Source organism: Eptatretus burgeri, chromosome 17 (assembly GCF_056783735.1).
Source record: "Eptatretus burgeri isolate ZD-2024b chromosome 17, Ebu_testis_v1, whole genome shotgun sequence".
In the NCBI taxonomy this organism is placed as follows: domain Eukaryota; kingdom Metazoa; phylum Chordata; class Myxini; order Myxiniformes; family Myxinidae; genus Eptatretus; species Eptatretus burgeri.
Window position 1 is genome coordinate 37,186,257 of NC_140977.1, and position 13,016 is coordinate 37,199,272.

The window sequence follows — 13,016 nt, forward strand, 5'->3', positions numbered from 1 at the left end:
CACAGTGGTCCCTGTGAAGAGGTTTCCTTGTTTCAGGACGAGGTGAAGTTTTTGCCAGTTTTGCTCTTCTTTTTCTTTGTAGCCCTTTTACAGATAGTGGCGTTATGCCTTGCTCGTGGCGATTTCCATAGAATAAAATAAAAACACCTTACCCCACACAGTCTTCAGAGAAAAGTCAAGGGAAGGGTCTTTTAAACTCTTGCTCTGAATTTCTGAACACGATCTATATTTCCTACAAGCCATAATTTTGTTTGAATCTCGATATTCCCCAATGCTGAGAGCGCGAGTGGCAAAATTTGATTGATCAAGATGATGTAATATTTTGCCCAAGTACTGCAAAGCTTGAGGTGTTTGGAAGCGCCAACAAGGCAATTTGTGTTCTCCAGTGTTAACGTATACAATTCAATAGAAATACAATACAGTTTTAAAGGTTGCAGAAAAAAAAAAAACATTTCCGTATGTTTACCACCGTTGATGCAGCATCTTTTACACCACCCTATTTAACACGTTAAATTAGTTCTTCGTGCCTATTCTTTGTGTCCTTTATGACGTCCCTAAAAACAGTAAGTTTCCTGTTTGGAATTATTTTCAATCTTGTTTGACTGTCAGTCAGACAGACAGATAGACAGAGTAAAAAAATTATGTTACTCCATGCAATTTGCCATATTCTGAGCAAAAGTACTGCTAAGCTGCAGGTTCGTGTTCCGAGTTGTGTTGCGATTCATGTTCTATAGGATTCAAAACGCATAATTCAATTGAACTGAAATAGTTATTTCATCATAGACTGATGTCAGTAGACTGACAGACACAGTTACTCAATTGCTTGACCCCCCTTTGCACTTCTCACATGGCAAAATAAGTACTGTTTAGGGCAAGATCAAGGTATTCGGCCGGGAGAGGAGCGGAGGTTGGACTGTCGATGTGCGTTTGGCCGCAATATGACGCTCGGTCCCTTAAGGTATTGTTGCGTTACTTGCACTTTTGTCATCTGTCCTAGCATGGCTGTTGATACAATTCAGGGGGCCATCAGTGGAACGTTTTCTTCCATCATATTTACTTGTGTCGACGAACAGGATGGGTCACTTCCTTTTCTTGACGCAATTTCTACGAGGAATCCCAATGGAAGTTTAAACACCATAGTGTACAGTAAAATCCACCCAGACATATCGTTGCCTTGACGTTGAAATCAATGATGCATTCGAGTTTTTAACCTGAGGTCACAAGTGCTCAGCTGGGAGTGCTTTTTTGCTTATTTTCTCCTTTTTTTGATAATTATATTTTGTCAGTTATTGTCCAATGTGATGTCCTCACCTCTACCTCATCCATCCTTTATGCTCCTCATGCAACTCAGCTTAGGAAGCTATCAGGTGGCAGAGGTTGCGGGTGGTGAAGTCGGCACCAAGGTGGTTCTTCACCTCAAGCCTGAAAGCCGGGAGTTCTCCAGTGAGGATGTGATCAAAGGTGAGCAGGAACGATTGTTGAAAATATAACTTCTTTCTTCCTTCTCCCAAATCTCAGTTTTCAGGGTTCCTTCAGCATCTCGGTTTATAATGAAGGGCACGATAGGCGAACCATTTTGGGGAATGCCTAGTATTGGCTTAATGGTTAGGGTAGTGAGCTTGGGATCCTAGGGTCCAGAGTTCAAATCCCGCTTGGCTGTTGAATCAATACCAGGTGGGGTTGACTCAGCCTGTCATCCTTCCGAGGTCGGCAAAATGAGTACCAGCTTGCTGGGATGATTGAGCCATTAGAGTATCTTGCGTCAGAGTGGCGACCCATCCAGGATTGTGCCCAATAGCCCAGGCGACTGCTTCGGCAGCACCAACGCTCTGTACAGAGTGTGGTTCCAGTGAATGGATGGATGGATTTTGGGGAGAAAATACTTTGTTTGCACTTTGCAAATGAGTGTCTCCGAGAGTTAAAGTTTATGTTGTTTGCTGATATTTCCAACCCACATGTTACTACTACTACTACTACTACTACTACTACTACCACTACTGCTGTTATTGCTTTCATAGTGCCAATTCATTCGACCTTATTGTGGGGAGTGCTGCACGAGTTATTTCCTCCTACACCTCGTTATCCCGAGGATCCTTTCTCTGATTTGCACATCGTATACCTTGGTGTTTGGCTGCAGCTCAAAAACCGTCTAGAGGAGGGCAGGGCAGTGTAGGAAGGGAATGATTCTGGGCTAATGGTGTGAACGAGGTGTGAGGCACTGTTTGATGATGGTTCATAAAATGAAACAAAACAATTCGTTCGTCACCCTTTGTCTTGCAGGAATCGTGATGAAATACAGCAATTTTATTGGATTTCCGATCTTTCTCAACGGCACGAGGCACAACACCGTGCAGGTGAAAGACACGTTAGTCGTTGGGCTTTTGGCTTTGAAGTTGAATCTTTTTTAACGTATCATTTGCTATGTTCTGACGCTTTAAATTTATACGCAGCATTTTGAGGGATAAAATAATAAGGGTACTTTCCGAATAAGGTAATGTTATGTTTTATATATATATATATATATATATATATATATATATATATATATATATATATATATATATATATATATATATATATAAATAATATTGTGTGTGTGTGTGCAGAGATATTGATCTGTCATGACATGATGTATCGTGAGAAATGGATGAGGGCTATTCAAGAGAAATGTCTCCTTTGTATTGCTCTGTCATTGTTGTTTGTTCTGAAAAGGTTTTCAAGTCAGCTGTTCACCACCACTCACCCTAACCCCATCCAAAACCATGAGCCTTTCTGCCCCCTGTTAATCCGCATCCCCATGCCCACCTCCTTCCAAATTTCCAGTTTTTCCTTGCTGAGAATTTGCTTCTGTATCCATCTTGTCCATGCGGTGCATCCTTTTCACTTCGCTTCTTTCCTCCCCACTTCCCTTTTGTCCAAGTCTCCCTCTGTTTTATCCTCAACCCTGCTGTTGGTGAACAGCTGACCGTTCCCGCCCCCCACCCCCTCCCCCTCTTTCTACTGTTCCTTTTGTTCTGTTGCATCCATATCTGTTCAGTGTCCTGATCTGTCCACAAGCCTTGACCTTGAACACACAATAAAACAAGTTGTATTGAGATTATAGAATGCGTTTGTGTTTCGACATATGGAGTAAGTATTTAATCAATTTTTATTTTTTGAATTACTTATTTCCCTATTATGACGCATTGCTGTTGAGAGTTGGCGTGGGGTCTGTCCAATGTTTTGTGCTCATGTGACTCAGTCGTTTTCATGTCGATTCCTCCAAGGCATTGTGGATGGAAGATGCAAAATCGATCGGAGAGCAGCAGCATGAGGACTTCTACCGGTTCTTGAGCAGGGCACAAGGACGTCCACGATACACCTTGTTATATCGTGCTGATGCGCCAGTCAATATTCGCAGCATTTTTTATGTCCCAGAGGAGGTAAAATAATGATGTGTCGTCATTGCTTGGAAGCAAATAGTGGAGATTGACTTCATTATGAGTGTGGGCATGGAAGGGGACTACAATGGAAGGCTAGTTTCAAAAATAGTGGAATTAATCGGTTGAATAGTTGTGCAGTTTTTCATTTTGCATCCTTCGATGAAAATAATGCTTTATTAGGCAGCAAAAGGTGCAGCAAATTGACCAAAACAGGTGTGATGTCATGTGTCGCACATTCATTAGTGGACGGGAAGTAAATTCCCTGAAGTTGCATTTTCTCCTTAACGCTGCATTCTATTTTTCCATTTAAGGATGTGAAATAAAACGTTGATAATGATCAGAACTAGTAATTCTCCATTTTTGTCCCCCGCCCCTCCGCCAAGGTCAGAGACAGGGAACATGAAAATTAGCTCCGTCCGACCGACCAATCATCCGTCCATGCAATTTTGTGTAGCGATATTTCAAAACCCGTTGAACATTTAGCTTTCATATATATATATATATATATATATATATATATATATATATATATATATATATATATATATATATATATATATATATATATATATATATATATATATATATATATATATATACACTAGTAGTAAAGCCCGGCGTTGCTCGGGCTAGCAATATAGCCCGGCGTTGCCCAGGCTTTCTTGCAAATTTCCTGAATAGCTGTTAGGGTTAGGGTTAAGGTTAGCTGTTAGGGTTAGGGTTAAGGTTAGCTGTTAGGGTTAGGGTTAGGGTTCGTGTTAGCGTGGCTTACCCTAACAGCTAACCCTAACCCTAACACTAACCCTAACCCTAACACTAACCCTAACCCAAACCCTAACAGCTTGGCGTAGCGGAGGTAAACAGCGCCCGGGGCAAAGTGGAAATTTGCGTCCCCCGTAGACCTTAAACTTGAGTGGATTTGAATGGAAAATCCCATAAGGGATATCGATTTATCGATTTTTTTCGAATATCGGAAGTGTTATGGAAAAAATTTATAGCCAATTGGATGCCACCAAAAATTTATAGCCAACTTAAGTTGGACCAAAAGCCATAATCGTACCGAATTTGAATGGAATCAGTTGGAGTTTGTGAAAATGCATCAAAACGAATTTTGAGGGGCCTCTTAAGGAAGACAATAATATCATTAGTATATGTGCCAAATCTTGTTTCATTTCATGCAGTAACAAAAATCTGATGGTGGAACAAAGAAGGGGGCGTGCCGAAATATATATATATATATATATATATATATATATATATATATATATATATATATATATATATATATATATATATATATATATATATATATATATTTCTCATGACATTACCTCAACCTGATTATATCATGGCTGTGATTGGCTGAATTCTCTTGCCACGGCAACTCTATTGGCAACTCGGCTTGTGTGCGCGATATTTCAAAAAACATTCACAATTTAGCTTTAATATTACACAGATGTCTTCCTCATACCACCCACAAGGCGGGGGACCTAAAGTATCAGCTCCTTCTAGAAATTGGATTTGTTTTATTTTATTTAACAGCTCAGTGGCTTTGTGGGATTACGTGTATAAGCAAAGACGAATGTATACATGTGCATCCGTCGGTGAGTGCAGAAACCCACCGTGTTCGATCTGAGCAGAGAGGCTGGGAGTTCAGTGAGTCTCTACAGTCGTAAGGTTCTAGTGCAGAGTAAAGCAACCGACATCTTGCCCCACTGGCTGCGCTTTCTCCACGGTAAGCCAGTGACTCAGTTTCTTGATGAGCTTATTTGTGATTGTGTTCCTCTAACTGCTTTATGTTCTTAACCTACTTTCAAACTGTCATAACAGTGTGATTTGATGATGTGCACGCTATCAGACATGGGTCCAAAGCTTCTCTGCTTTATTTATTTTCAAGAAGCATTTACGCCACCTTCACGAGACGAGACTCACTGTCTAGTAAACTCTTAAATATTGCGGGGTTCTGTTCCTAGAAAATGCCGCAATATTCAAAAGCGTGAAAGTTAAAACCAAAAGTCTATGGGGAAAAAGGGGTTAGATTCCTCGAATTCGAGAAAATGTCGAGGAAGGTATTATGTATCAATAATACAGGTATTATTTCTGTGTCGTGGCAGCCAAAAATAAACACATCACAATTGAAACGAGAGAGTTCATAAGAACACGTTACCCTGCACAGTGTTCAAATATATACTTCAATTTAAATAAAATAATCACTTTTGTCCATCATTTTACGCTTCAACGCCATTATTAACGGTGTGCACGAGAAAAAACAAAAGGCTCGCGGTGCGAGATAACCATCACAGCTTCACTGAAAAACCACGATTGGTCAAAATTAATCCCCACAATAACTAATTTGGCACATTTAAAGAGGTTGCCCATGATTGGTCAAACCTGTGATATTCAAATCTGCAATATTTAAGTGTTTTACTGTATTTTATTTATAGTTTGAAAGGGAACACCTGTTCCACCCATTTGGAAGGGAACCCTTTTCCAGCCAATTAGGAAGAGAACCCATTGGAGAACGGCAAATACTGAAATGGGCTACAACACCCTTGGATACAAAAAGGTTGAACAGATTTCCTGTTCATAAGAAAATGAGCAACCCTACTCTACATATCATCTGAATATCTGTGCTGTAGACCGATTCAATAATACAAGTATTATTTCTGTGAAATTGGTGATGACATGTTATTTTGTTTGTTGGTGCTTGCCTGGCTTGTTGTGGCTCTACATTTCTTCTTCTTGGGGTTTCTGTCATGTGCAGGGGTGGTGGACAGTGAAGACATTCCACTCAATCTCAGTCGGGAACTTCTCCAGCAGAACACACTCATCAGGTACAGTATCTCTCTACCTCTGCTTGTACCTCGCGGAAACTCTTGGTCTGAGTTAAGCAGCTGTGTAGTAGACGTCATATTATTGTAATGTAATTAATTAGAATGCAGGTATGGCTTTCACGTAATGGACGAATAGAGTCACCAACTGTGTACAATTGAAAGAGCATGGCATGTCTTGCAGGAAGCTCCGGGATGTCTTGGAACGACGCCTTGTGAAGTTTCTCTTGGAGCAGATGCGCAAGGATCCTGAAAAGTTTGACACGTTTTACGATGACTACGGTGTGTACATCCGCGAAGGTGTCGTCACAACAGCTGAGCAGGAGGTCAAGGTCGGTTCCTTTGTTGACGTGGACTTGGGCGTGTATTATACGATGAATCCAGCCCCGACATTTGCCACAATGACGTACAACTTGTCACCATTAAAGGAGGACGTCGCCAGGCTTTTACGCTTTGAGAGCTCTGCGCTGGAACCCGGTCAGAGGACAACGCTGATGGAGTACGTGGGCCGCATGCAGTCTTCTGCCCGCCACATACACTATTTGTGTGCCCCAAGCCGCGTCCTCGCACAAACTTCGCCTTATTTTGAGGCTGTCAGAAGAAAGGACATTGAGGTAAGTTGGACACTTTGTCGTACAGTGATGATGATGATGAATTTTTTTTTTTTACATTATTTATGTAATTTGTTTTGATTACCTTGATCCGTCGACCCCTTTCACGGCCAGGTTCTGTTCTGCTATGATCAGTTTGATGAGCTTGTGCTGCTCCGGCTCGATCAGTTCTTGAGGAACAAGTTGGTATCTGTGGAGACGGACATTGCGGTTGATCACTTCAAAGAGGAAAAGTTTGAGCATCTAATGCCTGGTCAGTCTTCCTTGTTCAGATACTGCAGTTTTTGGAATTTGCTTGGCAGAAAAGGGTAATTCTCCCAAGATTATTCCAGGCTTCAGAAGCTTTTGAATCCAAATCTTTAAAGGGAAGTCTCACAAACTGAGCAACAGAACAGAAATCAACTTATCTTTAACTTTTTCTGTTGTTTTATTTCCTCGAGGTGAAATGTGATGTATAGCCAGTAAATGTTGTTGGTGTTCTGTCACGGCCTCAAATATTCAAACATTGTCATGGGATCAGCCAGAGAAAGTCTGGCCCAAGTCTTTCACAAACTGGCTGGCCCAGCCCTGACGTTCCACTAAATAGGTGAGAGCAGGAACTTGTAATTTGTTCAGGGTGCTGGCGATAACTCGCCTCATCTTCATGAAAGACACCATGGGATATTTAACGTCCGTCAACGACCAATGCTGGTAGATGGGTCCTCCAGATTCATGTCCATCCAATGGATGGACCCACACATTGATGCCTTGCCCTGCATCCTAGACACCAGAGTGACAGTTTATAGTTGTCATGATTCAAACCCAGGCTGGATGGCTCACAAGTGAAGACGCATACCTCTCAGCTATTCTGCCAGCCCAACCTGTAAATGTGGTGATGCAACCTTAATTCATTCTTCATGTGCGAACGGGCTGAAAACATTACCAGGTAGTTACTTGCCTGTTACTCCGTTGTCCTCACCACTAGGCCTCCATACCCACAACTGCTAAGGGGGTCATCAAGTTGGTTGCGTTATACGAATCAATTGTCACAAAACTTTGCAGTGCAGATATGGGATTAGGTACCTGGTTAAACCTACTGATGGAGATTGCGATTTTGCCCCAATCGTCAATTTGACGTTTCTATCTGTTCAATACCAAACCTAGAAATGTCCTTTCCTATGATTTTTTTTAATGTTTTATTTGGAATCGTATGAGGTCCCAGAACAATTCGAGCTTGGTTGCCCAAATGGCAACTTTGCGCAATTCTGGTAATTTGCATAATCCAAGATGGCTACCGATCACCATCTCGATAATTTAATTTTTTACCCACTTGTCCTAAAATGGTGTGTAACACCTCTTTTCAGGTTTTTTAATGTATGTAAAATCCATTTCTGATGTTATTCCTTCGATTACAGGTCTATCTCACACGTTGAAGGTCAGATAAAGGTTAAATTTGATCTCGGGGTGGACAGCGAATTGAATCAACTTGATGAACATTAACGATTCACTTTATTCATGTTTTCTTCATGTGAAAAAATATCAGTAACATGTCACAAAAGCTGGGTATTCACAATTACATAAGTGTAAAATTATACAATAAGACGATAATTGTCATCTTCTCCAACTGAATCAAATTTCTGTTTGCTCCCACTCATAATCAGGATCAGAAAGACCATCTTCATCCTCCTGGCCTTCGCTCTCCTGATCGGCACCCTCGTCAAAATTCTCTTTCCCAACATCCTGATCTACATCATCCTCCTCATCTACGTCATCCTCATAAGCCTTATCCATATCAACGTACGCCTCATCGGTAGTTTGAACATCTCTTCTCTTTGAGTGCGGATTGCAGCAGCCACCTTCACCAGAGCAGTTACAGTATGACGTACATGAAAGATGTTCTTTGTGGCAGCCACACGCCTCAGTGATACACTTTGTACTCTGTGCCCTACATTGACACCGGATCACGTCAATTAGCTCTGGCGGTGCCGGGTCACCGTTAGCAGTGACAGGAACAGGGATATTATCCTGAATCTCCCATCCAAATTTTGTGAGATCAGCTGAATCATCGGGTGGAGCTTGGTGGTCTGCCGCTTTCCACAACATCACTTGCAAATGAGCCCTCAACACGTGTTGTAACAAGTTGGTCGTTGTTGGAGGAAGGGCCATCACTTTGGGACTTTTCTACTTTTTGGTGAATAGCGTAAAGCGAGCAGATTCCATAGAAGTTCCCGGTACCTGACCATACAGAGCGAGGAAGAAAGATTTTGCTGCTTCCAGCAAATCAGCTTCTGTGGTGCCCACCTCACCCAGCACATCAGCCAAGCCCGGGAAGTTCCCTGCCAGCAAAGTTTTTAGTGCGCCGATCTTGCCTTTGCCATACGGATATGAGGTTGTCGCACCCACTGAGGGCGTGCACGCCAAGGAGTTGCAAACATTTTGGCCCTAGGTCAGCACAGGTTGCATTGGTATCTAGGACTGTACCATCCCAACGCTCCATTTGTACTTTGCACTGTAGGTCTGCCCGATACACCCAATACAGCAACAGAACAAACACATCAGTGTCATCACTAAGTACGCGTATAACACCCTTTCCAGAGATGGCTGCCACAAGGACATAGGAAATCATGGTGCTGTCTGCTTCGTCATGACCAAATGCACCATCGTCGCGAGTATCCATCGTTGCATTATCGTCAACAGTGAAGTTGTACAACATGCTCGCCAGCCTCCGCTTGTTGTTCTTGCTCTTTAGGATGACATCTCGTTTAGGTAAAGGACTGGCAATGGAGAGCTCGTAGTCGATGATAATATCACCAGCCCGGCGCATTCTCTCATGGTCCTTCGCAGAGACATCTTGGTACTTGTCAAAGACCATGATCTTCTCAGTGGTAGCTGCGTAGTGACTCAAATGACCCTGGATCGATCACATCATCACCACAATAAGTAACCAGCTTGGTGAACATTTGCTTCCTTGTCAACAAACCACCATGACTCACATATTTGTCTTACTTGTTCTTGTTCAATGGATGTCCAAGTACATAGTTTTCTATTAGTGTACATTTCATCGATAAGGAGGTTCAAAGCGGCATCATCAATCATGGGGCTCTGGTCAGCATGCACAGGTCAGGTCAGGTATGGGAGCATGTGCCAGAACAGCGCGTCGCTGCGTCCACTTTCCGCCGGTACTCCAGGGGCCTCAGTCTGGCCATCCCCCAGGCAGATGCCAGGCCCATCCCCATCTCCTTGAGATGATGGTCAACCTGCTGCAACCAGGAGGCACGTGGTCGGCCCACTGGCCTCCTCCACTCATGAGACTCCCTCGCTGAGAGAATCTGGTGAGCAGGATCAGCGTCAGGAAAACGAGCCACATGTCCATACAGCCGCAACTGACGCTCATGGACTATGCAGGTAACAAATATCATCCGAGTCTCTCTCAGCAACCGCTCGTTGGACACAAAATCCGACCAGCGATAGCCAAGGATTCTCCGAAGAGACCTGGTACCAAAGGAATTAAGTCTCCGTCTCAGATCCTTGGTCAGAGTCCAAGTCTCGCATCCATAGAGCAAGACTGGAAGTACCAAGGACCTGAAGACTCGGATATGCAATCGAAAAAATAATATCAGAAATGGATTCTACACACATGAAAACCCTAAAAAAGATGTATTACACACCATTCTAGGATTAGCGAGTCAGATGCTAAATTATCGAGATGACGTTTGGTGGCCATCATGGATTATGCAAATTCCCAGAGTTGCCCAATGTTGCCATTTGGGCAACCAAGCTCAAATTGTTCTAGGTACCCATATGAATATAAATCGACAAAAAAACTTCAGAGGAAAGAGCATTTCTCGGTTTAGGAAATGACAAATCGACTACAACTCTGTAACCTCCAAAAGGGAAGCCATGTTTTTTAATAATGTCCAAAATACTTTGTTGCCATTAATTACTGCCAAATGGTGGGTTGAGCCGATGGCCTCGAGGTATGCACACTCACCTCTGAGCTGTCCAGCTTGGGTTGGAATCCTGACCCAGCTATGAAATGTCATCCTGGTGATTTACATGGCAGGGTGATTCATCAGTGTGTGTTTTGTCCCTCGGATGGATGTTAAACGGGAATCCCATGTGCCGGTATTAGTTTGTGGGTGTTAAAGATCCCACTGTGTCCTTTACATACAGTTGGCGAACTATTGCCTGCACCATAAACGAATTACAAATGATTTCCCGAACCTACAGAGGGCATTGCATCAGCGGCACAGCCATGCCCTCAACCAATGCTACCCCATAGCCTTGTGCTGCAAGTAAAATAAGAAGACTCCCCCCTAATCACTAATGGTGCTTTTTTTCACTCTGTTGAGCATTTCAATTGGGGTGTCATTTTGTAGAGCGGTTAATAACTGCCACCTGTTCCCAGCAGAGTCAGAACGCTTGGCAGAGAAAGATGCTGAGGAGCTCATGTCTTGGATCAAGACTGTGCTTGCAGACAAGATCACTAATGTCAAGGTCACACCAGGGGTTTCATTGCCCCATTTTTCTGCATTGCAAAAGATCACATGGTGCTGGGAGAAGGGGGGTGGGAGAGCTCATTTGTAACTGTTGTAGTTAATGACATTGTAGTTGAATGGTTGTTGTTGATTTGTCCCAGTCGGTTCTACTCGAACAGGCTGACGGCAGGGAGATATCCGATCAATCTCTCGGGAGCAATCCAAAGATCCCTCACATCTCAGATGTTGTTATGTCGTTTATGGAAAGGAGTTTAATGAGTTTTTTTTGTTTTGGTCTTCTTGTGTACTTCCCAGGTCACAGCAAGGCTGGACAGGCACCCAGCAATGGTCACCGTCCTGGAAATGGGCGCAGCTCGACACTTCCTGCGCACCCAGGCGCTCGGCCGTACAGCCGGGGAGCGAGCACAGATGCTCCAACCTACGTTGGAAATCAACCCTGGGTTGGCAAATCACCATAATTTTTTTGCTTGCTTTCAGTCAACATTGGTGGAGATGGATAGAAACACTTTTTTTTTCCTGTTTTAAATACGAGTTGCAGCTTTTCTTTTCAGCGAGCTATAATATGATAGCACGTTTAACTTGAGATAAGTTTCAGAGCTTAAACAATCTCTCCATGTCATTCGTGTTTCCTTACTTAAAAAAAACACGTTTGTGTAAGCCCCTGAAACCTTGGAGGGGTTTGCTTGAGACACACAGCTATACTGCTGATGCAGTTCCTTCTGTAGGTTAGAGTGGGAATTTGTAATTTGTCCAGAGTGCCGGCGATAGCTCGCCTATTCTTTGACAAGGACACTGTGGGATCTTTAATGTCCAACAACCTTGATTGTAAAAAATGCTCGCAAAATTGTAAGCTTTTTTTGGTGGGGGGGGGAGCTCTTCGCTCAGTTTGTATGTATGTAAAGAGCACAATTCAATGGATTGGCACATCGCATTCACACATTACTGATTGTGCTTTCTCATAATGCTGAAGGGGATTGAGAAGAGTATTTGTCTTTTCATTTCAGGCACACGTTGATTAAAAAGCTGAATGAGCTGAAAACCCGTGACCCAGAGCTGGCCAGGTTGCTGGTGGAGCAGGTACAAGTATTATTCGTTATTCCATAACCGACTATTCCATTTCGCTTTCACTCAGGCTTACTGGAACACCCTTTGAAAACATTATACTTCCCTCAACCTGCTTGATAAATGGCTGGATTTATTGAGAGCAATCCAGATTTGAAATTGGTATTGAAGGAGGTGAATTAGAATGATCGTGGAAAATATAGTGTTAGGGGTGAATAAAAATTTTTATACCAAGAAAGATTTTTTTTTTAATGTAGGAAGGAGTCGTTTTGCCAATCCTGCCTAAGCTACATTCTCTATGTGCACGCTCTAGCACACGGATACAACTTGAGTACTGATTGCTGCAGAGCATATAAAATCGGGGCTTGAGGGGGGGTGGCAATTGGCCAATAGTTCCACAACAACAATCGGTGCTGTGCAGAGAAAAATGAGTTATGTGGTGGATTGCTCATAGAGTAGGCCATCATACGCTTCAAATTGTCTTTGCCAAGCTGCCACCACAAAATGCTATTTTTGAAGGATACCGTTGAATCTTCAACATCCGCAATCTAAATGCAAACGGAACGGTCGGCTTTCCATCACAATCCAAAACGACGGCATGCTGAGATCCAA

General features: G+C 42.8%; 1 protein-coding gene and 1 pseudogene across 2 annotated transcripts in view; one reads left to right on the top strand and one right to left on the bottom strand.

The window, feature by feature from the left end:
• Positions 1 to 13,016, top strand: part of TRAP1 (TNF receptor associated protein 1) — a 29,295-nt gene that overhangs the window by 15,020 nt on the left and 1,259 nt on the right. Inside the window, exons 7-17 of one of the 2 annotated variants that reach the window (XM_085860788.1) lie at positions 1,352 to 1,461; positions 2,281 to 2,354; positions 3,267 to 3,422; positions 5,037 to 5,157; positions 6,187 to 6,256; positions 6,438 to 6,585; positions 6,682 to 6,867; positions 6,979 to 7,117; positions 11,252 to 11,340; positions 11,637 to 11,782; positions 12,347 to 12,419. In XM_085860788.1, the coding sequence (XP_085716914.1) occupies positions 1,352 to 1,461; positions 2,281 to 2,354; positions 3,267 to 3,422; positions 5,037 to 5,157; positions 6,187 to 6,256; positions 6,438 to 6,585; positions 6,682 to 6,867; positions 6,979 to 7,117; positions 11,252 to 11,340; positions 11,637 to 11,782; positions 12,347 to 12,419 (1,312 nt within the window). The remainder of the gene's footprint in view (positions 1 to 1,351; positions 1,462 to 2,280; positions 2,355 to 3,266; positions 3,423 to 5,036; positions 5,158 to 6,186; positions 6,257 to 6,437; positions 6,586 to 6,681; positions 6,868 to 6,978; positions 7,118 to 11,251; positions 11,341 to 11,636; positions 11,783 to 12,346; positions 12,420 to 13,016) is intronic. The other variant, XM_085860789.1, reaches the window with a different exon arrangement.
• Positions 8,473 to 9,688, bottom strand: LOC147009776 (uncharacterized; annotated as a pseudogene).